The 25,950-nt window shown below is 41.9% G+C and overlaps 1 protein-coding gene across 1 annotated transcript; it reads left to right on the forward strand.

Annotated features, from left to right (window-relative positions):
* Positions 1–325: 325 nt before the first annotated feature.
* Positions 326–2,215, forward strand: CCDC185 (coiled-coil domain containing 185). The gene has a single exon (XM_055583572.1). The coding sequence runs from the start codon at positions 326–328 to the stop codon at positions 2,213–2,215; it is 1,890 nt and encodes a 629-aa protein (XP_055439547.1).
* Positions 2,216–25,950: the final 23,735 nt, after the last annotated feature.

Here is a 25,950-nt window from a genome sequence, read left to right on the forward strand (position 1 = left end):
TTCCTGCCTGCAATACAGGTGGGGATTCACTACGCACCCTCATCTTTAGGGTGACCCGAACTTTCTACAGCCCCCTCTACCATACGCCCTCTCCCAGCCTCCAGCCGTCTTCCCGCCTCTCGCCGCGCGGGGTGCTAGGAAGGCCAGGGTGGGCGAGGGCTGAGGGCTGCAGCGGCCGGGTGGCGCCGGGAGCATTGTGAAGTGACCGGAGCGTCACAGGCGGCCGGGACCCCGGCATCGGAGGGCGGGGCGGGTCTCAGCAGCGCCGCCGCCGGGACCCGGGACCCGGGACCCGGACTCAGACGCTGGGCGCGCAGGGAGGAGAATGGAGGACTTCGGCCGCTTCTCCCCGCGGCCCCACTCGGCCGTCTGGGAGCCTCCGCCGCCCAGCGAGGAGAGCGCATCCTTGGCTCAGCTGGACGGGTCGGGGCCGCGGGCCGAACCGGGCCTGTGCTCCTGGGCCCAGACGCCGGGCGAGGAGAGCGAGGCCACCGCGCCCTGGCCTCACCTGCTCTGCTCAGCCACCCCTCGGGGCAACCGGCGCCCGTACTCCGACTCGCCGCAGGAAAGTCGCAGCCTGACCGACGTGGCCCGGAGATTCCTAGACCGCGCCAGGAAGCCCCGACCCCGCAGCCGGCGCCTGGAGGATGCCTGGGGGGAGGCAAGTACCAAGCCCCAGAAGCAGGGAGGCAGCCGGCACAGCCCGGCCTGGCAGCTGGAGCCCCAGCCTCAGCACGGCCAGCACTACCCTCCCGCCCGGGGAGATTCGCCCCCTCCTTACTCGCAGGGAGCTTACACCCCCGCGAACCGAGCCTTTGAGGAAGAAAAGGCGCAGAGCGGAGACCAGTGGGCAGTGCCGGTCTGCAGGGGTCTACGTCCCTGGTCCCTTTCCTCAGTTCACACGGAGAAGTCGTCTGTGTCCTCCAGAGAGTTCGGGACGCAGTCAGGTTGCATGCACATCCAGAAAAGACACAGCAATGATCCGGTGGAGTCGTTAACCAGCCAGCTTTCCCAGTCCCTAGTTTCCAGCAAGGAGATGCAGAAGCAGCACACCCAGGTCCTCAAGAACAAGTTGGAAGAGGCAGTAATGTCCTCCAGGGACCATAAGATCGTGGCCCTGGTGCTGAGCCGGCTCAAAAAGGCCCAGAGGATGCGGGAGCTGCAGCAGCAGGCGGCCCTAGCCTGGGAGGAGCTGAAGCGCTCTGACCAGAAGGTCCAGTTGACCCTGGAGAGGGAGCGCAAGTTGCTGCTGCAGCAAAGCCAAGAGCAGTGGCAGCAGGACAAGGAGCAGCGCAAGGCTCGTCTGAACCGGGAGCTGCGAGTCGGGCGGCGGGACAGACGAGCCACTAACATGATACAGCAGGAGAGCAGCGGGTGGAAGGCGCCGCTGGAGGACCAGGAGAAGCAGCGCCAGGAGAAGCTGGAGGGGGGCCCCTCCGAACCTGAGACGGAGCCGGAGAAGCAGTGCCCAGTGCAACGCCTGCCAGAGAGGATGCTGCGGGACCTGCAGGCGCGGAACAGCCTACAGCTGCAGAAGAGGCTGGCGCAGGCCTGTCTAAAGAAGCACGTTCACCCCACCAAGGGCCAGAAAAAGATCCAGGAGACCAGTCTCAGCTCTCTAGTCAATTACCAGGCCAGGAAGGTCCTCATGGACTGCCAGGCCAAGGCTGAGGAGCTCCTCAGGAAGCTGTCCCTGGAACAGAGCTCCCAATGGTCCCAAGAGATGCCCGAGGGCCACACGAAGGAGCCCCACAGAGAGCTGAAGGACAAAGTCCAGAAGGAGGAGGAGCGGTTCCAGCAGGTGAAGAGGTGGGCGGAAGAGTCCCAGAAGCAGAGAAAAGAGCACAAGTCGCTGCTGGAGGAGCTGGCAGACCAGAAGACCCTGCAGACCCAGAGTCAGGTCCACAAGAACGTCAGGGACAAGGCACACCACATTCAGGAGCTCAACATCCTACGGGAGAAGAATCATCACATCCTGAAGCTGAAAGCTGAGAAGGAGGAAAGGTGCCACATCGAGGGCATCAAGGAAGCCATTCGGAGACAGGAGCAGAGAATGGAACAGATCTTGCGAGAGAAAGACGCAACATTCGAGGAATTCCAGAAGATCTCCAGGGCCTCTGGGACAGATGACGTGAGAACACTTGCCAACAACTTCTTTGATCGGATGGCCCGGGAGGCCCAGGTCCCAGCCGGGCAGCAGAGAGGGGTCTACTGAGAATCTGATGACAAATAGCTTCCAGCCTAGGCGGCTAAACAGAGATCAGGCAATGTGATTCATTTTCTAATTTGATTATGACTGAGCATTGATTTTTAAAAAGTATATAAAATAGTGGCAACTTTCGCGAACTAGTTTGTTGATTCATTGGGATGGTTGAGAGGGTGGGATAAAAATTTCCAAGTTTTAAGAAAATTACTTGCTTTTGTACATTTGGCTTTAAATAGAAAATACCCATTTCGCTCTCAAGTAATCGCAGAAGTGTATGTATGTCAGACACATTTTGAGGAACCAAAGAAAAAGTCTACAGTGGGAAATAGAGTTCTGTGCCATGGCTTCAGTCTTTCCCTGTCCCAGAACTTATGAAAGGGTGAAGTGTGAAGTACTTGTCATAGGAAATCTCCAGGAACAAAAAGTGAGGTGGGGAAGCATGGGAAGAATTCCTGTCAATAAGTATATTGGGGAACACAGCATACTACCTCCCCTCTTGGGAGTTCGTAACACAGCTGAAAATTTTAAAGGCTCTGAAAAGTCTTGCAGTAAAGACACATTTGATTAACCTAGTGTTTTTCACAAACCACGGAACTTTTTTTTCTCTTGGGTCCTTCCATGGAATTGACATTCTGTGAAATATTTTTGGCAACAGCTTTCTATGGCTCCTCTCAGATGGTACTACTTTGGCCTTCCTTTCCCTCGTTAATAGAAAGCACTAGTGATTACATTACCACAGACATGTTCAAGAGTTCAGTGGAATCTTTGGGTCCAATTTTTCCCCCCTTCTTCGTCAGTCTCCTCCAGTCTTTTGGAGCAAAATTCTATTAGAATCCTCCTCTTCCCCTGTATCTGTTAGAATCCTTCTCTTTCCCTCTATTTCTCCTTTGTCTCTTCTGAAGGAGGTATGTGATGTCATTCTGTCTACCCACATTGTGTCTAATTAACCTAACCAGGCTCTGAATGAGTGACTAAACATGATTCAGGAGCTTGACATTTTAAAAATTAAGAGCCAGAAGCTAAGTAGAATGTAACCCATCATATCTCCAAGTCTTTATCAAAAAATTCTAAAAGTGTTCTGTAAATAACATTTGTCTTTCGAGAGAGAGAGAGAGAGAGAATAAATCCCACTGGAAGACTTTTGTCATCTTAGGATTTTTGAAATGACATGAAAGGTGACCTGGCCGGGGGTTTTATTCAAAGGTCATCATGAGTGACTTCCCTGGTGGTCCAGTAGTTAGGGTCCCACACCTCCAATGCAGGGGGTGCAGGTTTGATCCCTGGTTGGGGAACTAACATCTCACATACCCCAGGCATGACCAGAGAAAACAGTTTTGCTTTGTTTTTTAAATGCAATTTAGAAAAAAACAACAAAGGGCAGTGTGAGAGCCATATTCCCATCTTACATGGGAATGGGCCCCCTTCCCCATCATAGCTCCCCTCTGCCTGCTGTCCCCAAAGAGGCCTACTCAGGCTCTCATTCCTTTGTTGGCACATGTTGCTTCAATTTTCAATCTTATCATTCTCTTCTCTTCACCCAAGCTAGTGCTGTTCCAGCCAAGTGCTGTGCACATTCCCAGCATTCTAGGAAAGAGCTTAAAATGTCTCAGAATCTAACTCTTCGTCTTGACATAGGTATGTGACTTTGGGGAAGTTACCTTCCTGGGCCTCAGTTTCCTTATCTGTAAAAAATTATAATTTGTACTTCAAAGGGGATGTTGTGAAGGATGATCAAGTACAATAATATAATGCATCTGGCATAGTGTCCAGAACCTAATACACACACAATAATTAAATATTACAGTTTTTTATACTACTGACTTTCCATTTTTGTCAATTCCATTTTCCCTATTTCAATGCTTTCTCACCAGCTGCCTCCTCCTATCATAGCCAAGTCTGATTTTTCTAAGCCCAGCTCACAACCTGCCTCTTGTATGAAATATGGGACCTCCCTGGCTGCTCCTTCTCAGCATCAGCCTTCTTTGACAAGATGTTCAGCTTATGGCTTATTGAGCACTTAGAAGTTGCTGCTTTGTTGGCATATCCATTTTGCAATCTGCATCTTGGCTTCCAAGCTGGACTGAATGCTACTTAAGGCCAGGGTCATTTTCTTAGAATTCTTTATACCCATGCTTACAAGTTAAAATAAAAGCCATTAAGCAGGATATTTTGACCCCACATCCATATCCCATGCTGTTACCCTACTAATGTTCTTTGCTCATTGAAATACAGACTTTCATTCTTTTATCCAATTCTTTATGAATATTACTTGTAGAAATAGTCAATACAGAATAAAACTGACAGAAGATGAAGTATTTACTTTTCTCTATTCTTCCTTTTAAAAAAATAAACACACACACACACACACACACACACACATATATATATATATATTTACCCCACGCTTACCCAAGCTCCCAGCACCCACTGAGGAGCCTAGACTTTCACCCTCACCAGGCTGTGACAAGGAGCTCCTCACTCTGGCAGTGTCATCTGAGACCACTGAGGAGCCTAGACTTTCAACCACTACTGCCACCTCCACCACCATGACACAGTAACAGGGGACCCCTCTCTCTCCCTACTGCTGCTGCTGCTGCTGCTAAGTCGCTTCAGTCATGTCCGACTCTGTGCAACCCCGTAGATGGTAGCCCACCAGGCTCCCCCGTCCCTGGGATTCTCCAGGCAAGAACACTGGAGTGGGGTGCCATTTCCTTCTCCAATACATGAAAGTGAAAAGTGAAAATGAAGTCGCTCAGTCGTGTCCGACTCTTAGCGACCCCAAGGACTGCAGCCCACCAGTTTCCTCCGTCCATTGGATTTTCCAGGCAAGAGTACTGGAGTGGGTCGCCATTGCCTCCTCCACTCTCCCGACTAAGTATCCAATAAAGCCTAGTGGACAGGACTTTTATCACCCTCCAGCAAGAACAGCTCCTAGGTATCAGTAGATGTCATGTGGAGAGTAGCAATGAGGCATTCTTAGCCCTTCCAGCCAAGAAAGTATCAATGGATGCCTAGAAGGGAGCCAACACCCCCACCTCCACTCAGCAGTGATGAAGAGCATCCCCTCCCCTCCTCAGGTGGCAATGGAGGTGGACTGGGGAACTGGACTTATACCCCTGCCTGGCAATAATGAGGCCTCAACCTCCTTCCCTTTCTAGAGCAGTATGAGACGAAGCCAGATAAAACAGAAGATCCAGCCTTAAACAATACACAACATGTTCAGGTTTCAATTCAAAATCACACTTCATTCTAAGAACCAAGAATATCTTGAACTGAATGAAAAAGACAATAGATGCCAATAGATGGTGGAAAAATGGAAACAGTGACAGACTCTATTTTCTCAGGCTCCAAAATCACTGTGGACAGTGACTGTAGCCACAAAATTAAAAGTCGCTTGCTCCTTGGAAAAAAAGCTATGACCAACCTAGACAGCACATCAAAAAGCAGAGACATCACTTTGCCAACAAAGGTCTGTATAGTCAAAGCCATGGTTTTTCCAGTAGTCATGTGTGAATGTGAGAACTGGACCATAAAGAAGGCTGAGTGCTTAAGAATTAATGCTTTCAAACTGTAGTGCTGGAGAAGATTCTTGAAAGTTCAGGGAGATCAAACCAGTCAATCCTAAAGGAAATCAATCCTGAATATTCATTGGGAGGACTGATCCTGAAGCTGAAGCTCTAATACCCTGGCCATCCGATGTGAAGAAACGACTCATTGGAAAAGATCCTGATGCTGGGAAAGATTGAGGGCAAGAGGAGAAGTGGACAACAGAGTGTAAGATGGTTGGATAACATCACCGATTCAATGGACATGAGTTTAAGCAAATTCTTGGAGTTAGTGAAAGACAGTGAAGCCTGAAGTGCTGCAGTCCATGACCTATAGAGTCAGACACAACTGAGTGGCTGAACAACAACAGGAAATGAGGATAACACTGTTAGAAATATCTGAAAAAGATCTTAAATCACTCATGACAAAATGCTTCAACAAGCAATTCTGAACACACTTGAAACAAACAAAAAACTGTTTGGCAAACAGAAAATCTCAACAAAAAAAAACACACAAGGTAGAAAGAAGAACCAAATGGAAATTTTAGAGCTGAAAAATACATTTACAAAAATAAAAAGCTGGGGGATGAGCTAAACAATAGAATGGAGGGAACATAAGAAAGAATCAGTGAACTGTAAGACATAAAAATTACCAAATCTGAGAAACAGAAAATTACAAAACAGTTAAAGCCTCATGGACCTATGAAAGTGTAACAGAAGTTCTAACATGCATGGTATGTTCCCAGAAGGAGCAGAGAAAAGGTAGGACTGAAAAAGTGCTCAGGGTAATAATGACTGAAAACTTCCCAGATCTGGTAAAGAGCTAATCCTACATATTCAAAAAGTTGAGTGAACCCTTGCAAAAGAGTAAACCCATAAGACATACCATAGTCAAATTTCTGAAACTGAAGAAAAGAAGAAAAAAACCTTGATCAAGAGAATGAGAAAGTAAGCCACAGACTGGGAGAAAATATTTGCAAAACAGTGGCTCTATTAATACAAGATCAAGCACACTTCAGAGCAAAAAACTACCATAAACAGGAAAAAATGTAAACTTACAAGAGTCAACCCACTGAGAAGACATAGTTCTAAACATGTATACATAAAATTTTACTAAAGGCAAACAATTCAATTTAAAGGGTATAAATGAATGTATTTATAAAACAGAATGAGAGCCAAAGATGTAGAAACAAACTTATGGTTACCAGGGTATAAAAGGAGAGGAGGATAAATCGGGAGATTGTGATTGACATATACATACTACTATATATAGAATGGAGAAGAAAATGGCAACCCACTCCAGTACTCTTGCCTGGAAAATCCCATGGATGGAGGAGCCTGGTGGGCTACAGTCCATGGGGTTGCAGAGAGTCAGATATGACTGAGTGACTAATATAACACATATACATAAACAACAGAAATACGAAATACATGAAGCAGAAGCCAATAGAACTGGAAAAGGAAAAAAAAAAAATCACAGTTGCAGCCAGAGACTTGAATATCTTTATCCCAACAACTGATAGAACTTCTAAAAAGAAAATCAATAAGGATACAGAAAAACTTAACACTGTCAACTAACAAGATCTAATCAACAGCTATAGAAAAGCCCACACAGCAGCAGCAGAACACAGATTCTTTTCCAGTGCCCATGGAACAAATCTCAAGAGAGAATATATCCTGGTCCATAAAATAAACTCAAGAAATTTAAATTATTGACATCATACAAAATGTGTTCTCTGACCACAGTGGAATCAAACTAGAAATCAATGACAATGATAACAGAAAAATCTCCAGCACTTAGAAATTAATCAAAACAATTCTAAACAATTCCTAAGTCAGTGTCTTAAAGGAAAAATTTAAAAATAAATTTTAAAAAATTTAAAATAAAATGTCAAATTTGTGGGGCATAGCTAAAACAGTGCTAAGAGGGAAATTGATAGAATTAAGTATATTTAAAAAGAGAAAAATCTCAAATCAATCATCTAAACTCCCACCTTAGAATAACCTAGAAATAGAACAAAGTAAACCCAAAGCAAGCCAAAGAAAATAAAAGAACAGACATCAATTAAAATCAAAACAAAAACAATAGAGGAAATCAATGAAACAAAGACTGGTTCTTCAAAAAGTTCAATAAAATAGACAAACCACTAACAAGAATGATAAAGAAAAAAGAGAAGACACAGATTACCAATATCGTGAATGAAATAGCATTATCACTATGTATCCTGAAGACATCAAAAGGATCATAAGGAAATGCTATGAAAAAATTTAGGCTTCTCTGGTCACTCAGACAGTAGGTAAAGAATCTGCCTGCAATGCAGGAGACCCGGTTCAATCCCTGGGTCAGGAAATTCCCCTGGAGACAGGAATGGCTGCATATTCCAATATTCTTGGCTGGAGAATCCCCATAGACAGAGGAGCCAGGCAGGCTACAGTCCATGGGGTCACAAAGAGTCAACACAACTGAGTGACTAACACATTCACACACTTCCACACATGAACAACTTTATACACATAAGTTTGACAAATTAGATAAGTGGATCACTTCCTCCAGAAACACAAACTGCCACAATATGAAGCAGAGCAAGTGAATAGCCCATAATCACTGCTGCTGCTGCTAAGTCGCTTCAGTCGTGTCCGACTCTGTGTGACCCCATAGAGGGCAGTCCACCAGTCTCCCTTGTCCCTGGGATTCTCCAGGCAAGAACACTGGAGTGGGTTGCCATTTCCTTCTCCAATGCATGAAAGTGAAAGCGAAGTCGCTCAGTCGTGTTCGACTCTTAGCAACCCCATGGACTGTAAACAGGCTCCTCCGTCCATGGGATCTTCCAGGCCAAGAGTACGGGAGTGGGGTGCCATTGCCTTCTCCGCCCATAATCACTAGTGAAATTAAATTCATTATTTTAAAACTCTTCCCCCCACCAAAATCCAGGCCCAGATGGTTGCACTCAAGAATTTCACAAACGCTTGGAGAAGAAATAACACCAGGAGGGAGGTTCAAGAGGGAGGGGACATATGTATACCTATGGCTGATTCACGTTTATGTTTGACAGAAATCATCACAATACTGTAAAGCATTTATCCTTAATAAAAAATAAATAAATTTTTTAAAAAAGAAATAACACCAATTCTACACAATCTCTTCCATAAAATAGAAGAGAACACTTTCCAATGTATTTCGTGAAGTTAGTATTACCATAATGCCAAACAAACAAAGGAAACCTACAGAATAATGTCCCTCTTGAGCATAGACTTTAAAATCCTTAAGGCACTAGCAAATTGCATTCAATATATAAAAAGAATTATGCACCACAACGAAGTTGGGTTTATTCCAAGATTACAAGGTTGATTCAATACTTGAAAATGAATCACCATGTTAATAATACAGCATATTAACAAACTGAAGAAGAAAAGCACATGAATTCATAAATCAACACAGAAAAAGACATTTGACAAAATTCGACATCCATTCATGAATAATACTTTTAGAAAAATAGAAATAAAGGGGAACTTCCTCAGCTTGATAAAGAGCATTGATTCAATGCACACACACACACACACACACACACACAAAATCTACAGCAAACATCACACCTAACACTGAAAGCCCAGCTGGTTTCTTCCATGATCAGAAACAAGGAAAGTATGTCCAGTCTCACTACTCTTATTAAACATCATGGTGGAAGGCAAGAAAAGGAAATATTAATATAAGACAAAAGACTGGAAAAGAAGAAACAAAAGCTATCCTTATTTACAGATGACATGATGGTCTTTTTAGAAAATCCAAAGCAATGTCCATAAATCTTCTAATAAGCGAGTTCAGCAAGATCACAGGATATAAGAGCAACATACAAAAATCAATCATATTTATATATATTCTCAATGAACTCAAGGTCATTGACATTTTAAAGTATGATATCATTTGCAATACCTAAAGCACAATACCTGACCACCTGGCCTGTCTCCTGAGAAATCTGTATGCAGGTCAAGAAACAACAGTTAGAACCAGATATGGAACAATGGACTGGTTCCAAATTGGGAAAGGAGTAAGTCAAGGCTGTATATTGTCACCCTGCTTAATTAACTTATATGCAGAGAACATCATGAGAACTGTCAGGCTGGATGAAGCACAAGCTGGAATCAAGATTCCCAGGAGAAATACCAATAACTTCAGATATGCAAATGACACCATCCTTATGGCAGAAAGTGAAGAACTAAACAGCCTCTTGATGAAAGTAAAAGAGGAGAGTGAAAAATTTGGCTTAATACTCAACATTCAGAAAACTAAGATCATGGCATCTGGTCCCATCACTTCATGGCAAATAGATGGGGAAACAATGAAGACAGTGACAGACTTTATTTTGGGGGGCTCCAAAATCACTGCAGATGGTGACTGCAGCTATGAAATTAAAAGATGCTTGCTCCTTGGAAGAAAAGTTATGACCAACCTGGACAGCATATTAAAAAGCAGAGACATTACTTTGCCAGAAAAGGTATGTCTAGTCAAGGCTATGGTTTCTCCAGTAGTCATGTATGGATATGAGAGTTGGACTGTAAAGAAAGCTGAGTGCCAAAGAATTGATGCTTTTGAACTGTGGTGTTGGAGAAGACTCTTGAGAGTCCCTTGGACTGCAAGGAGATCCAACTAATCCATCCTAGAGGAACTCACTCCTGAATATTCATTGGAAGGACTGATGCTGAAGCTGAAACTCCAATACTTTGGCCACCTGATGCAAAGAACTGACTTGTTGGAAAAGACCCTGATGCTGAGAAAGGTTGAAGGTGGAAGGAGAAGGGGAAGACAGAGGATAAGATGGTTGGATGGCATCACTGACTCAATGGACATGAGTCTGAGTAAACTCCAGGAGCTGGTGATGGACAGGGAGGCCTGGCGTGCTGCAGTCCATGGGATCGCAAAGTTGGACATGATCAACTGAACTGAACCGAACCATTTGCAACAACTTAGGAAAACTTAGATATAAATCTAATAAGATATGTATATGACATTGGCTAAACATTACAAAATGCTGATGAAAGCAAGAGGACCTAGATAAATAGACATACTATCTGTTGATTAGAAGACTTAACATAATAAAGACGGCAATTTTCCCCAAACTGATAAACAGATTTATTGTAAATCTTATGAAAATCCCAGATAGAATTTTAGTAGACATGGACAGGATATTCTAAGATATATACAGAAAGGCAAAGGAACTAGAATAGCTAAAACACTTGAAAAAGAGAGAGTGGGATGGATCAGTCTGCCTAATTTCATGACTTATTACATGGCTGCAGTAATTAACACTATGTGATATTGATGAAGGGATAGACACATACATTAATGAAACAGAATAAAGAAGCCAGAAATAGACCCACATAAATATGTCCAACTATGACTTTTTATAAAGATACAAAAGCAATCTGATGGAGACAGACAATTCAACATAATGATTCTGGAACAAGTGAATATGTAGAGGCAAAAAGCAAGAAAGTAACAAAGAGAGGGAGAAGGAAAAGAGGGAGAGAGGAGGGGAGGAAAGGAGGAAAGAGCTTCAACCCAAGTCTCAAATATTATACAAGAATTAATTCAAAATGGATCATGGACTTAAATGCAAATCATAATACAATATAAAAAAATCTTAGGAAAAAATCTTCAAGATCTAAGGTTAGCCAAAGAGTTCTTAAACTTGACACGAAAAGCATAATCTATAAAATTAAAAATTGATAAACTGGACTTTATAAAAATTAGAAGCTTTTGATGTCTGAAAGAGTTTGTTAAGAGGATGAAATGGCAAACTACGGGATGAGAAATGCAAGTTTAAACTACAAGATATCACTATTAACCTATCAGAATGCCTAAAATAAGAAATAATGACAACATGGAATATTGGTAAGGATGCAGAGAAATTGGATCATCCAGACATTGTTGGTGGAAACACAAAATGGTACAGCCACTCTGGAAAGCAACTTGTCAGTTTCTTCAAAAACTAAAAGATATAACTACCATAGGAGTGCAATTGCATTCCCAGCATTAATCCCAGAGAACGTAAGACTTATGTCTGTACAAAAATCTATACATGGATGTTTATAACAGCTTTAGTCATAATCTCTGAGTTAACCCAGATGCCCTTCAACAGCTAAAAGGTTAAACAAACACAGGCACATCCATATTATTGCTGAAATACTACTCAGCAATGGAAAGGAAACAAATACTGATGCACACAACAGCTTGGATGAATCTCCAGAGAATTATGTTAAGTGAAAAAAGTCAATCCTAAAAATGTGACTCCACTTGTGTGTGTGTGTGTGTGTGTGTGTGTGCTCAGTTGTGTCTGACTCTTTGCAACCCCATGGACTATATAGCCCGCCAGGCTCCCCTGTCCATGGGGTTGCCCAGGCAAGAAAAGCTGGAATGGGTTGCCATTTCCTCCTCCAGGGGATCTTCCCCATCCAGGGATAGAATCCAAGTCTCGAGGGTCTCCTGCATTGGCAAGCAGATTCTTTACCACTGCTCCACCTGGGAAGCCCAATTCCACATTTATATAACATTATTTAAATGACAGGCTTGCAAAAATGGAGAACAGATTACTGGCTGTCAAAGATTATAGATGGGATGGAAGTGGAAGAAAGTGCATATGGAAATAAAAGGGCAACCTGAGGGATCCTTCTGATGAAGGAACTGTTCTGTGTCTTGGCTGTCCCTCAGTGTGACGCTGTACTATGGTTTATAAGATGTTATCATCAGGGAAAATTGCATAGAGAACACATAGGATCCCTCTGCCTTATTTCTTAAAACTTTATGTGGATCTATAATTATCTCAAAAAGATTTCTAAAAATAAAAAAAAAACTGACATTATTTACTGCTGGGAAAAAAATACCATTTTTGTTGGTGACAATAAGAACATCAAAACCCGAATCCAGGATAACTATATTTAGTAGAAATGTATTAACACCAAATAAACTCAACAAAGGCTCACACTGAAAATAATAACAGTTGTTATTGACTAAAAATTGAATGATAGAGGCAAATTTTCTCTATACATGTATATCTGTATAATTTGGCTTGAAAAAAACTGAACTTGGTAGAAATAATTCCCACAAGAGCAGAAGCTGTAATTGGTAGCATTTGATACTGTCAAGAATATTGATAAATAAATGCAATTGGTCTAAATGCAAAGAAGTTTTGCAGATTGAAAATAAAAATAGAAAAACTTGGAAGCAATGACTGTATCATTTAGAAAACTGGTCATAGAACTGAATCGGTTTAAAGGAGTTCATGTTAGAAAATACTCTCTCAATGAAAATTTAAAGGCTTGGTATTCTGACTTAAATATTTGTATTCAGTACTTATCAGATCAAAACTACAGAATCAAATATTCTACCCTTTAGCCAAACCTTGTCAAATCCTTGCTATGTGCCAGGCACTTGACATACACTAGACACTTTTACATTCATTTATATCCTTTTATTTGATAACCTTTATAACATAAGTGAGTTATGGTGTTTCATAGATGAAGAACTGAGGTTTAGAGAGCTTGAGCAGGATTTCTGAGATGGTGCTAGTAAGTGACAGAGTGAGGATCTGAACCCAGTTCTCTCTGACTCTTTATGCTGTTTCCAGACATTGCCAGTCTTTCAGTGATGAAGAAGAAATATGCCATAGTGATTAAAACCCAGACTCTGAAACCTGACTGCTGCTGCTGCTGCTGCTGCTAAGTCGCCTCAGTCGTGTCCCACTCTGTGCGACCCCATAGACGGCAGCCCACCAGGCTCCCCCGTCCCTGGGATTCTCCAGGCAAGAATACTGGAGTGGGTTGCCATTTCCTTCTCCAATGCAGGAAAGTGAAAAGTGAAAGTGAAGTCGCTCAGTCATGTCTGACTCCTAGTGACCCCATGGACTGTAGCCCTCCAGGCTCCACTGTCCATGGGGATTCTCCAGGGAAGAATACTGGAGTGGTTTACCTGCCTCCCTCCAGGGGATCTTCCCAACCCAGGGATCGAACCCAGGTCTCTCGCATTGCAGGCAGGTTCTTTACCATCTGAGCCAGCAGGGAAAATGTTGTGATGATTAAATGGACCGACACATGTAATGTATCTAGAATAGTGCTGAACATACAAGGATTCCACATTAGCTTTTATTATATAATATTTTCTTGACTCCAATGCTTGACAAGGTTTTGTTTTGTTTTTTTTTAATCCTAAGAAAGAAAGAAACTTTTGTAAACTCCTATTTTCAAGGACACTCAGAATTTGGGAGGAATGAATGGTAAATTAACCTAACTTTTGTCAAACATTAACATGTGTATGTCTTTTATTGTAGAATTTGAACAACTGATAGTGATATTAGTTGCATTACAACAGATATCAGGAGTTTTTAAAAAGTTATCTTTGGTTCTAGAGGATTGAAGTGTTCATCCACTGACTGAAATTGAGTTAATTCCATATTGGACCAGCTTTTATTAATGTTCACACTCCATCCTGATCATGTAGTGATTATGCACCAAGGGGACAAAATACTGATTTAGTTGAGTATTCGCAGGCATTAATCTTTCCTGGGTTTGGAATGTCACTGAAATGATCTGAAGCTGTATTCGTCTCCTTTTTGTGTATCTTGTATAATGGGGCATTAACAATGGACTTTTAAAAAATTCTTTTTTGAGACACCAAACACTTACCAATTGATTTTGCCTTTTTTAAAAATCAGAGTGTTCTGGGTATTTTCCACTTCTATATCTAGTTACAATCAGACCCGTTTCCCTTTCTCATAGCACTTGAAACCAGAATCGTCCTCTTTCCAGTTAATTTTTCTGTGCTTCTAAAGGAGCGATTGTTCCGTTTCGATGTTGCAGATGTTCTAACTCACAGGAACTAGGAGGTCAGATTTCCTGGCAAGCTTACATGTTTGAAGTTAAGGGGAGGTGAACTAATTCTCAAAAGGGGAAGGAGAGACCACTTCAAAAGGTTCTGAATCTTATTTTCTCCATTAGCCTAATTGTCACTGATACTGGGTAGATGACAGAAATTGCTCAGAGCCATACCACTTTCAGTGCCTTGAAGGTGGTAAGGGGAAAGAAGCCTTAGGCCCTGTCATGGCACAGCAAGGGAGCCCTCCTGCAACCGTCTGAAAGTAGCAACTGCCAGGGACTACCCCCTTCCCCATCCTTCTTTATAATCATTTTGTAAATATCCTCCTAGGCTCAGCTCAGAAACATACCTGTGTGATAATCAAGGCTACAGATTCACTCTCCCTACGTGACATGGAAGATGGCCACCAGCAGCCTCAGTCTTATGTTTTCTACTTGCAATCCAAGAAGAGAGACTTCTTTGCCTCCAGTATGGAAAATTCCAGGAAAGACTTGGGTTGGACCAATTTGGGACCCAAGCCTTTCCTTTGGGCTTGTCTCTGTCCATTATAAGTTTATTGCATACAGCATTATAATGCATTCAGTCTGCAAGTCAGGCCTCATGTGGCCATTACAAAATGAGATGAAGTGGGCAAAAGCGCTCTTGAGATGCTAAATAAAAGAAAGGATACTGTGTAGCCCTTGGAACTTAGGAAGCAAGCTTCATACACATGAGGTGATCAGAAAGCAACGACAGGATGATGAGATTTAGGAAATTATATGCCACAAACAATAACTAGGATTTATTTAGGGTTGCTTTAATGGTAATGAAATGTTTCCATCTTTCCCTGAATTCTCATACTCCTCTCTTTTATTGATGAAAAAACAGGCCCAAATTTCTGCTTATCATATCAGAGACTAATGACCTTGAGGGATTCTTCTGTTTCAGAATAGGTATATCTTTCATGGGCTTCCCAGCTGGTGCTAGTGGTAAAGAACCCATCTGCCAATGCAGAAGACGAAAGAGACACGAGTTCAATCCCTGGGTCAGGAAGATCCTCTGGAGGAGGGCATGGTAACCCACTCCAGGATTCTTGCCTGGAGAATCCCATGGACAGAGGATCTTGTAGGGCTATGGTCCATACGGTCACAAAGAGTCAGACACAACTGAAGTGACTTAGCATGCTTGCACGCATATCTTTCATAAAATACACTTTCTTTGCATTGCTGGGTTAATGGAAATTTGAGAAACCTTTATGGGAACACCACACACACACACACTCACACACACACACAGTCAGAGACCTGAGCAGTTACTACACATACAGACAGAGTTGCTCTGAGGACAGTTCCAGATTAACAGTATGTCAAGAGAGAGAAGCTGACTCTGAGATTCTCAGTTTAGTCCAGGGACTATGGAAGGGGATGACATTGGTCCAGATCAGCAGTGTTCCTGGTCCTAAAAAAGAAACCACTCTGGAGACAAGCATCCTTGTCTGTTTTCCACAGATCAAGAGCAGCCATATGTGAGCTCACAAAGATAATCATCCAAGGATACAAATCATCATGAATGATGATCAACAGGAATAAAATAGATTAGGACCCATACAGATTTGAAACATTACAATTCTCAGAATCAGAATAGAGAATAACCATATATAAAATGTTTTAAGAAAAACATGGACTCCTAAAGATGACCTAGCAGGAGAGAATAGGAAATACAAATAGGCAGATTTGAAAAAGACAAAGAACTTTTTGAATGGCATATATAGTTAAAACTATTAAAAAATTCAGAGGGTGAAGTAAGTAGAATATTAAACACAATTGAGCAGCGAATTGGTGAACTTGAAGGTAGATCTGTAGAAATGTTCTAGAAAGTAGTATAAAGACATAAGATGTAAAGTACAAAAGAGAGAAAAAGAGACAAGGGAAATAAAGAAGCTCCAATATCAAATCAGAGTCCAGGAGGAAGGAGTAGAAAAGATAGGGGACAGGGTGAATTTAAAGACAATTTTCTAGAACTGGGGTACATGAATACAAGGACACAGTAATCATGGCAGTTACCCAACAAGACAAAGTAAACCCAAACCTGGACACGTTGAAAACAACATGCCAAGTAGCAAATGCAAACTGAAAATTTTAAAAGCATTAAAAAAGAGAAAATGCACCACTTTCAAAGGAATGACAGACTGACAGCAATTTTCTCAACCGCGAAAACCAAAGCCAGGAGACAATGGAATAGTATCTTCTAAATGCTGAAGGAAAATCACAGTCATCCTAGAACTGTCCAGCCAACAAAAATACCTCTACTTATGAGAGTGAAATATAAGCATTTCTAGAGAAACAGAAACCAAGTTTACTACCAACAGACCTAAACCAGAAGAACTTTAAAAGATGCACTCCAGGAAGATGTGAGAAAATCTTGGGAGACAGCTCTGAGATGCAAAGAAGTAAAGAAGTAGGCACATATTACTACTGTCCATAAAATACTATCATTTAATTTCCATGTCTAACATACAGAAATATAAAAACAGTTAAAAGGACAAAAAGTGAAAATACTGAGTTGGCAAAATTTTCATTCAGGTATTTCCATAAGCTGTGATGGAAATACCTGAACAAACTTTTTGGCCAACACAATAGTCAGACTAATAGTATGAAATTTGAGAGGAAATTGTGTGATCTGCTAGGAAGGTTGAGGTGCTAGTGTTAATGTGTAGTAGTTTTGCATGGTATAATTTCAAAGGTAACCCTCAGAGAAAAATCAGTATAACATTGTTTCCAAACAAGTAAGATAAAAATGGAAAGAGAAAGCAAATAAAAATGGAAAGTTTTAATAGTAAAGAAGAGAAAAGTAGGCGGAAGGAAAAATAAATAGGAAGCAGAAGGTAACAGCATAGTGGAAAGACAGACAAATCTGGCATCACTATAATGAAAAAAGATTAAACTTACTACACAATGGACAGAGGTCGCCACACTAGATGTTTTAAAGCATTCAGTGCTGTGCTATTCACAGGGGACACATACAAACATAAGGACAGGGAAATGCTGGAAATGAAAGATTTATGAAGAAAATATTAACCAAATGAAAAATTTCTACTGTCAGGTAGACTTTAATACAGAAAAGCATTGTATAGGTAGGGCTCTATGAAGTAACAAAATGTTTGATGCATCTGGAAGATAGAACAATTCTAAAAAGTCTTATGTTATATCTGAAGTAAAATTGATAAAGTACATAGGGAAATTAACCTTATCATTAGAGTGGGTGATGTTCAAGGTAGCTCTTTTTTTTACTGATAGGACAAAAAATTAGTAAAAATATAAAAATACAATGATAAAGTTTTGCTTATAGGACATCCATAGATTCCATACGACAATATTTACAAAGACCAACCATGGAATAGACCATGGTTTGAGAATTAAGATAGTTATTAAATTAAAATGGATCATATTTGAGAATTAAAATTTTCAAATATCCATTATCATATGAACAAAGTTTTTAAACCACAGTGCAATTAAATTAGACCTCAAAAATATACTTAGAACTTTTAAATCTCACTTTTAAATGTCTTCTGGATTTAAAAAACTTGAACTTTAAATACGTTTAGATCTAAACAATAATGAAAATACAATATACCAAGTCTTCTGGCATGCAGTTAGAAAGATAATATAAGAGACATGAGAGAAATGTAGAGACTTAAATGCTTATTAGTATAAGAGAGGAAAAGCTGAAAATTAATAAGCTAAGTACCCAACCTAAGAAATGTTTAAAAGAACGACAGAATAAATTTAAACAAAGATAACTATAGGTGTCAAAATTAATGCAACAGAAAGCAAAGATTTAATGGACATGATTTCCAAAAATCAAAAGTTGCTTCTTAGAAAACATGAATGAAATAGGGAAGCCTCTAGCAGAATTGTTCAAGAAAGAGAAATGCATGAGTAATATTAAAAATAAAAAGGGATAAAATGAGAGATCCATCAGAGACTAAAAAGATAAGCGAGAACTATTAAAAAAAACTACATGCCAAAGAACGCATAAAGATGCATTAACTTAGAAGAAATGAACATATTCTTTTAAAAATAGCCAACTCAAATAGAAATTGCCCATAACCATCAAAACAAGTGAATCAATTGTTTAATTTTCCTACAAATAATCACTAGGCACAGATGATTTTACAGGTAAATTCTACCAAGTGTTCATGGAACATACCATTCTAATATTACATAAATTCTTGAGTAAAAAAGAAAAAGACTATTTCCCAATCTATTCTATTAGTCCACTTTACCCTTGATGCTAAAACTGGAAAATATTATAAAGAAAAATGGTAGGAAAACCTCATTTAGGAACATAAAAGCAATAATACTACACAAGTATTAGCAATATAAATCTTGCATATTAGGAAAAAAATAACACATCATGACTCAGCTGAATTTATTTTAGGAATATAAAGTTTAACTTCAGAAAAGCTGTAATTATCATTCACCCCACTAGCATTAAAACAACAAAACAATATGGTTGTTTCAATAGATGGAGAAAACACATTTGATGAAATTCAGAAAACCTACTTATGGTTTAAAAAACTAACTAGCTCAGAATAGAAAGGGATTTCCATAATCTGATAAGAGGAGAATACCCCCAAACCTACACAAACATTATTTTTTGATTGTTTGTTTTGTGTTTTTGGCCATTTGGCTTGCAGGACCTTAGTTCCCCGACCAGGGATTGAACCCATGCCCTCAGCTGTGAAAGTGCAGAATCCTAACCACTGAACCGCCAGGGAATTCCCCACAGCATTATATCTAATGGTGAAATAGTGAAGGCTTTTAAAATCAGTAAGGAAAAAAAAAGAAATAAAAGGTATAATGTTTGGAAAAAGAGGAAAAACATAAAAAGTCTCATTATTCACAGATGATGTGACTGTCCATATGGACATTTTATTTACAACCTTAAAAGTTTGTACATGCATAATGGTGTTTTGTACAATAGCCAAGAACAGGAAACAATTCAATGTCCAGCAGTGACAGAATGGATGCATAAATGGAGGCATAGTCACACTGCGGAATTCCACATGGCCGAGAGCATCCCAACAACCATACTCAACACGTGAGTGACACTCACAAGTTTAATGTTGAGTGAAAGAAGCCAGACACCAAACAGCACACACTGCATGATTCCATTTATCTAAAGTACAAATACAGAGACTTCCCTGGTGGTTCAGTGGTTAAGAATCCACCTGCCAATGCAGGGGACACAGGTTCAATCCCTAGTTGGGGAAGATTCCACATGCTACGGAGCAACTAAGCCCATGTGCCACAACTGCTGGGCCCACGTGCTGCAATTACTGAAGCTCACTTGCCTAGAGCCCACGCTCTGCAACAAGGGAAGCCACTGCAATGAGAAGACCCTGCACCGCAATGAACAGTAGCCCCTGCTCGCCGCAACTAGAGAAAGCCCGCCCTGCAATGAAGACCTAGCGCAGCTAATGAATAATTTGTAAAGTACAAATACAGAAGGACTGATCTCTGCTATGGAAGTCAGGAGAGTGGCTCCCCTTGGGTGGGGGTGGGGGGTTAATGGCTGGAAGGGGTATAGGAACGCAGTTGTACAATAAGCTGGTAAAGTTTAGACGCTGAAGCAAATGGTGTTGGGTTTAAATACTGGCTCTGCCACTCACCAGCTGGTGGGACTGTCCACAGGGTACAGAGCCACTCTGCGACTCAATTTCCTCCACTGGAAAATGGGCATAATGACAGTTCCCACCTCACAGGAGTCCTGTGAGATGAACAAGATAGTATATGTGAGGGCTATGGGTGTTCTGGAAAGTGGTAGCTATGGTTGTGATCAGTCTTGTTCTTCCCGGCCCTCTCCCCTAGGAACCTAGTGATAACGTAGGGATAAAACACAAGAAACAAATAAGAGTTTTTCCCCAGCAGATGGCTTCAGATTACAAGATGTTTCCATTGAATCTGCTTTGGGGACCCTCCAGACCCCAGACCTGGCCCATTCAGTTCACACAGGTGTTGTTCGGTCACTGGAACTCCTGCCAAGGTCACATGTGTCAAATGTCTAAAGGTAAATTCTTCAAGGGGAGGGGGTGAAATACTAAACTGCTTACTTGACTGCATTTCTTGCAGATTTCAGAACCAGCAAAATACTCCTCTCATCCTTACCCTTATGGTCAGAACTGCTTGAGTCTAAGGGCATTTTGGTTGGAGGGGAAAGTGACGGTGTTTGGAAAACCTTCTCATACTATTCCGCACCAGTCAGGCAACCTTCCAATCCCTCCTCGCCCCTGGGGGCAGGGGCATTTATCACGAAAAGAATATGGCACCTGCTTCTCCCTCTAAATTTCCTGCTTTTTGAAAAAGCTTCTAAAAATAGATTTTGAATTGTATAGTTTTCACATAATGCTGCTTTTTCATAATGTTTCTTAAATAATTATTTGCACTTACTGTTTGAAAAAGAACTTCGCTTGAAGATAAGGAATATAATGCGTCTATTGAATGTAACTTTTATTAATGGGAGCAGCAACCCCCCTAAGTTGAAGGAGATGAAGATGAGACATGTGGATGATCAACATTTGAGCTTCTGGAGCGAAGGCAGAAACTTGAACCAGCAGACTTCCATAGAGTTTTACTAATTGGTGTTCACTGAGCTTCACTCACTAGGGCAGTTGGGAAGCAGAAGTATACACCCATGATACACATGCTCGTGTGTGTATGCCAAGGGACATACATAAGGGTGAACAATCGGTCTAAGCATCCTATCAGTGTGACTTCTGCATCATCCCAAGATGAGTCTGGGGCTTTCAAAGTACTGAAGAAAAGAAGAAACACTCCCCTAGTTCATGACATAAAGTAGAAGGACCTTGAAGTGGGCTAGGGATGCTGCACAAAAGCCCCAGATAAAAACAATGCCTTAAAAAAACAACCCCAAAACAGTGCTTTTCAGTCCAGAAGGAAAACCACCCTTCTCCCTGCCCAGAGTGGAAAAGACACCATCCAAAAAATTCATTCTGCCACGCTTCAGTCTTTCAGGCAGGAAAAGTCCTGGTAGAAGTTGACTTTTGCAGGTGAAACAGAGATTCCTCTTGAGAGCAGAGGGGGTCAATGGTGCTAGATGTGAAGGCACTTTGGAAAGTAAAAGGGATTACATAACGATAAGAGATCATTGGGCTTCCCCACTGGTTCAGTGGTAAAGAATCTGCCTGCAATGCAGGAGACATGGGTTCGATTCCTGAGTCAGGAAAATACCCTGGAGGAGGGCATGGCAACCCCCTTCAGTACTCTTGGCTGGAGAATTCCATGGACAGAGGAGCCTGTTAGGCTACAGTCCATAGGGTCACACAGAGTCAGACATGATTGAAATGACTTAGCAGGCACACACGAGATCGTTGTTATTAGTGGTGTGTTTGTTGAGAAGATGCCAGAACATTTCTTCTCCATCAGTGATCATGATACCACAAGGGCCAGTCGTGTCAGGGTGAGGATACCTTCAGGTCAGGTGTCAGAAGGTGGGCAGTCAGATGCAGTCCTACTGCTGATGAACTGCTAACTCAAAGCAAGCCCTTCACCTCTCTGGCCTTGAGTTTCTACATCTGTAAACGGGGCATAAAAATAGCACCCTGCGCATAGAGGTGAGGGAGGCACATAGGTAAATAAATGTGCCCATCATGTGAAAGTCCTCAAAAAACAGCTTTTGTTTGCTTCCTCTTATCTGGGCCAGACACCTCCCTGAGTGCTTTTTGTCTAGCCACTCATTAACCTTTACAAGAAATCCATGCGGTAAGAATAGTTATCCTCCATGTATGACAAGGACACAGAAGCTTCATGTGGATGGAGACCCTGAAATGTCTTGCCGGGTATCCAGCACCCGCCAAACCCATGACAAGATCAAAGCCCAAACACAAGGTCCCAAGCTCTGTTCCCTCTCTCCCACTTTTCCTCACCACATGTTACTTGAATGCCAACTAGGATGTCCGTCTTTTGAAGGCAGGCCCTGTTTGTACTTTCTGAACCCTCCTCCCAGAGCATCTGTTCTGGTGTCGACTGCCAATAAATATTTACTGAAATTGAATTGCAGCAGCTCTGTGGGAAGATCCCTGCTGGCCAGGTCAGGCTCTGGCAGCTGTTTTGTGAGCTCCACATGACTCCCTGATCCAGCAGGGACGACCCCTGCACACAGGAGCCCGGAGGCCATCAGACACACAGCTTCCAGGGGCAGGAGATCAGCCACCTGTGCTCATCACCATCCTGTAAGGAGGGACCTGGATCAAGTGGCCTCTGGTGGCCTGGCAGGCCTCTGGAGGCATACCCAGACCTGCTGCAAGAGTGCACTTTGGCTTATCTCCAAACTTCCCCCCAGATCACTTAAGAAGTAATATTTGGGAGAGCACAGCTGTCCTGCTTTGTAAATCTTGGCACATTTTCTAAAGCCTGATGTAAAGACTGTATTGTAGAAAACCCTGCACCACCAGCAACTTCCAAATGAAAACTACGAAAGTGTACACAGTGGAAAATGCACTCAGCATTTCAAATTAAGGCTTTCTAGTGGAGCATCTCTTCGCTCCCACAGACAGATTCACACCGCTTGATTCGACGTGATACCCAAATACAATCAAAATGTAGTATAGGACACTTGTTATTTTTGAGTCAATGATAAATTAATACCACCGTACATTTTCTTTGGGATAACTTCTCCTCATGCCAGAGATAATAATGTTCTGGTCTTCAATTAATGAAAGGTAGGATTGAGTATTTTCTAGGGAGCTAATTGGTAGATGAGGGTGATGCTTCTTCCCTGTGTTACCACGTCTCCCCATTTTCCATCATTTCTGGGTGTTCTTCTGGCATACATTCGTCCATCTCTGCAAATGTCTAGTTCAGAGTTAGGGCCTAGTTCATGATTCTAGAGGAGGAGGACTGGTACTCTGCCATTCAGAACCTAAGGAAGCACTGATGAATGAGCAGGAGACAACCAGACTGTGCTGATGAGCATGGGAGGCTGGCAGACGGAGCAGCTCTTTAGTTGGGCACCACGCTCTGGATCCAAGCAAGCCTCACCCTTACTGCAACGAGTATCACTTTTAAGGGTCTATTTGCCAGCCTGAAAGTGCTGTGTGGATTGGTACTCACGTCCCATGGCCTCTCCAGCCTCTAACATGAGGTACACATCAATTATTTATTGATTGATTTTGCTTTAAAAAAAAATGGGATATACTTGCTTTGCAATGTTGTGCTACTTTCTGCTGTACAATGAAGTGAAGAGCTATATGTATACATATATCCCCTCCCTCTTGGATCTCCCTCCCACCCCCCACTCCCACCTACCTCGGTTATCACAGAGCATTGAGCTGAGCTCCCCACCATAGGTTCCCACTAGCTGTCTCCTTTACACATGGCAGCGCCCATACGTCAGTCCCAATCTCCTAATTCATCCCACCACCCTACCTGTCCACATGTCCTTTCCCTACGTCTGTGTCTTTATTCTTGCCCTGCAAACGTACCCCTCAATCTTAAATGGCTTCTATCTCGACCCGCTCATATAAGATCCTGGATTTCCACAATATTGTCTCTGGACATACCCAGAGTCGGTGTCCCTCCCCCATCACAATGCCTGTGGGCCATGCTCTTCCTCTGCCTGCTCCCATCCTCCAAAAAGCCCACATGCGAGCCCACCAAGTCCACATGCCCAAGTGAGACCCCAGGGTCCCTGTCTCCCTACATTGCCACTGCTGCTAGGCCACGTGGTCTACAGCACAGGGTGCTGTGTGTCCAGAATACTAAACTCCCCTGTTCCCCTTGTGAGCCCTGATTTGTCATGGGGACATACCTGTCAGCTGCTCACATTCTTAGATTCACAGTGTCTCATGCAAGATGGTTCCTTCAACTCCTGCCTGCTGCCCTCCACAACCTGCCCCTGTCAGAGGCCAGCACAAATCCGCCACCACGCTCAGAGCCCCAATACAGTTCAGTTCTTGTAAACTGACTCTTCCTGCCAGGCTCCAGCTCACCAGCCCAGCCCAGATACGTTGACTCGCAAGCGATGGCTCAAGGAAGGACACCACTGTGGGAATATATCGAATTTTTTTAGTTAACGTGACTGATTTTATGCTGTTTTTTTTTACCAAAAAAAAAAAAAAAAAAACTGAGAAAGAGATAGATAGGCAAGAAAATTCTTCCTTATAGTAGAAAGCCAACAAATTAATGTAAAAGGAACAATGGATTTAGAAAACGAGCGTCTGGCAACCATCATCATAATGATAGATTCAGGCCAGAATCATCCATGGATGCTAAAACTAGTGGGTGAGATTTGGAGGACTATATAGATCATCTCCAAGTATCTCCTGACAAGATTCTTGTCAATCACAAAGTAGTTTTACAGAGGGGGGAAAAAAGTCACTTGACAGTGGAGAAATTTGGCCCATCCCACCTTAACCAAATGATCAAAGCTAACATCACTGGTGCTGAAACAGAGACACAGCAGCCCATGTCCCCTGACACGGTGCCCTGAGAAGGACACAGCACCGCTGCTACGGACTTACAGCCCAGAGCACACGACCTGAACGAGATAGCAAGGGGGCATCACACAGACCCAAAGGAAGGGCTGTCCTACAACATGAGTGGCCAGCACTATGAAAAAATACCATGTCATGAGCGCAAAGAGATATAACTGTTCAAAATTAAAGCCGAATAAAGTGACACAGCAACTGAATAACATAGTCTTGGGTTTTCTTTTGTTCTAAAGGACTTTACAGGAAAACTGGTGACAACTGAATAAAATCTGCAGATTAGGGAATAGTATCGTCTCAGTCTGACCCTGGATCAATATAGGTGGCAAGACACAAAATGATAAAGCAGATATAGTAGAATGTTAACATTTGGATTACAGGGAGACTCTGTATATTGGGCTTTATTGCACTTCACAAATATTATGGTTTGTTTTTTTTTTAAACAAATGGAAGGTTGGTGGCAACCCTGAGTCAAGCAAGTTTTATCAGCACCATTTTCCCAACAGTGCTGGCTCCCTTCATGTCTCTGTGTCACATTTTGGTAATTTTTGCAGTATTTTGAATGTTTTCATTATTATTATTTGTTACGGTGATTGTGACCAGTGATCTTTAATGTTACTATTGCAGAAAGACTATGAAGGTGCAGATGATGGTTAGCATTTCTTAATAAAATATTTTTAATTAAGATATATGCTTTTTTAGTCACGCTATTGCACACTTAATAGACTATAAACATAATTTTGATGTGCACTAGGAAACAAAAAATTAGAGTGACTCATTTTTTCTGAAACCAAACCTGCGATATTTGTGAAGTATGCCTATATTTGAGTCACATTCTTTGTAT

This window comes from Bubalus kerabau, chromosome 5 (assembly GCF_029407905.1).
Source record: "Bubalus kerabau isolate K-KA32 ecotype Philippines breed swamp buffalo chromosome 5, PCC_UOA_SB_1v2, whole genome shotgun sequence".
In the NCBI taxonomy this organism is placed as follows: Eukaryota; Metazoa; Chordata; class Mammalia; order Artiodactyla; family Bovidae; genus Bubalus; species Bubalus kerabau.

What these genes read in the sequence shown, in the direction of transcription:
- CCDC185 (XM_055583572.1), top strand. Translation starts at nt 326, where the DNA reads ATGGAGGACTTCGGCCGCTTCTCCCCGCGGCCCCACTCGGCCGTCTGG.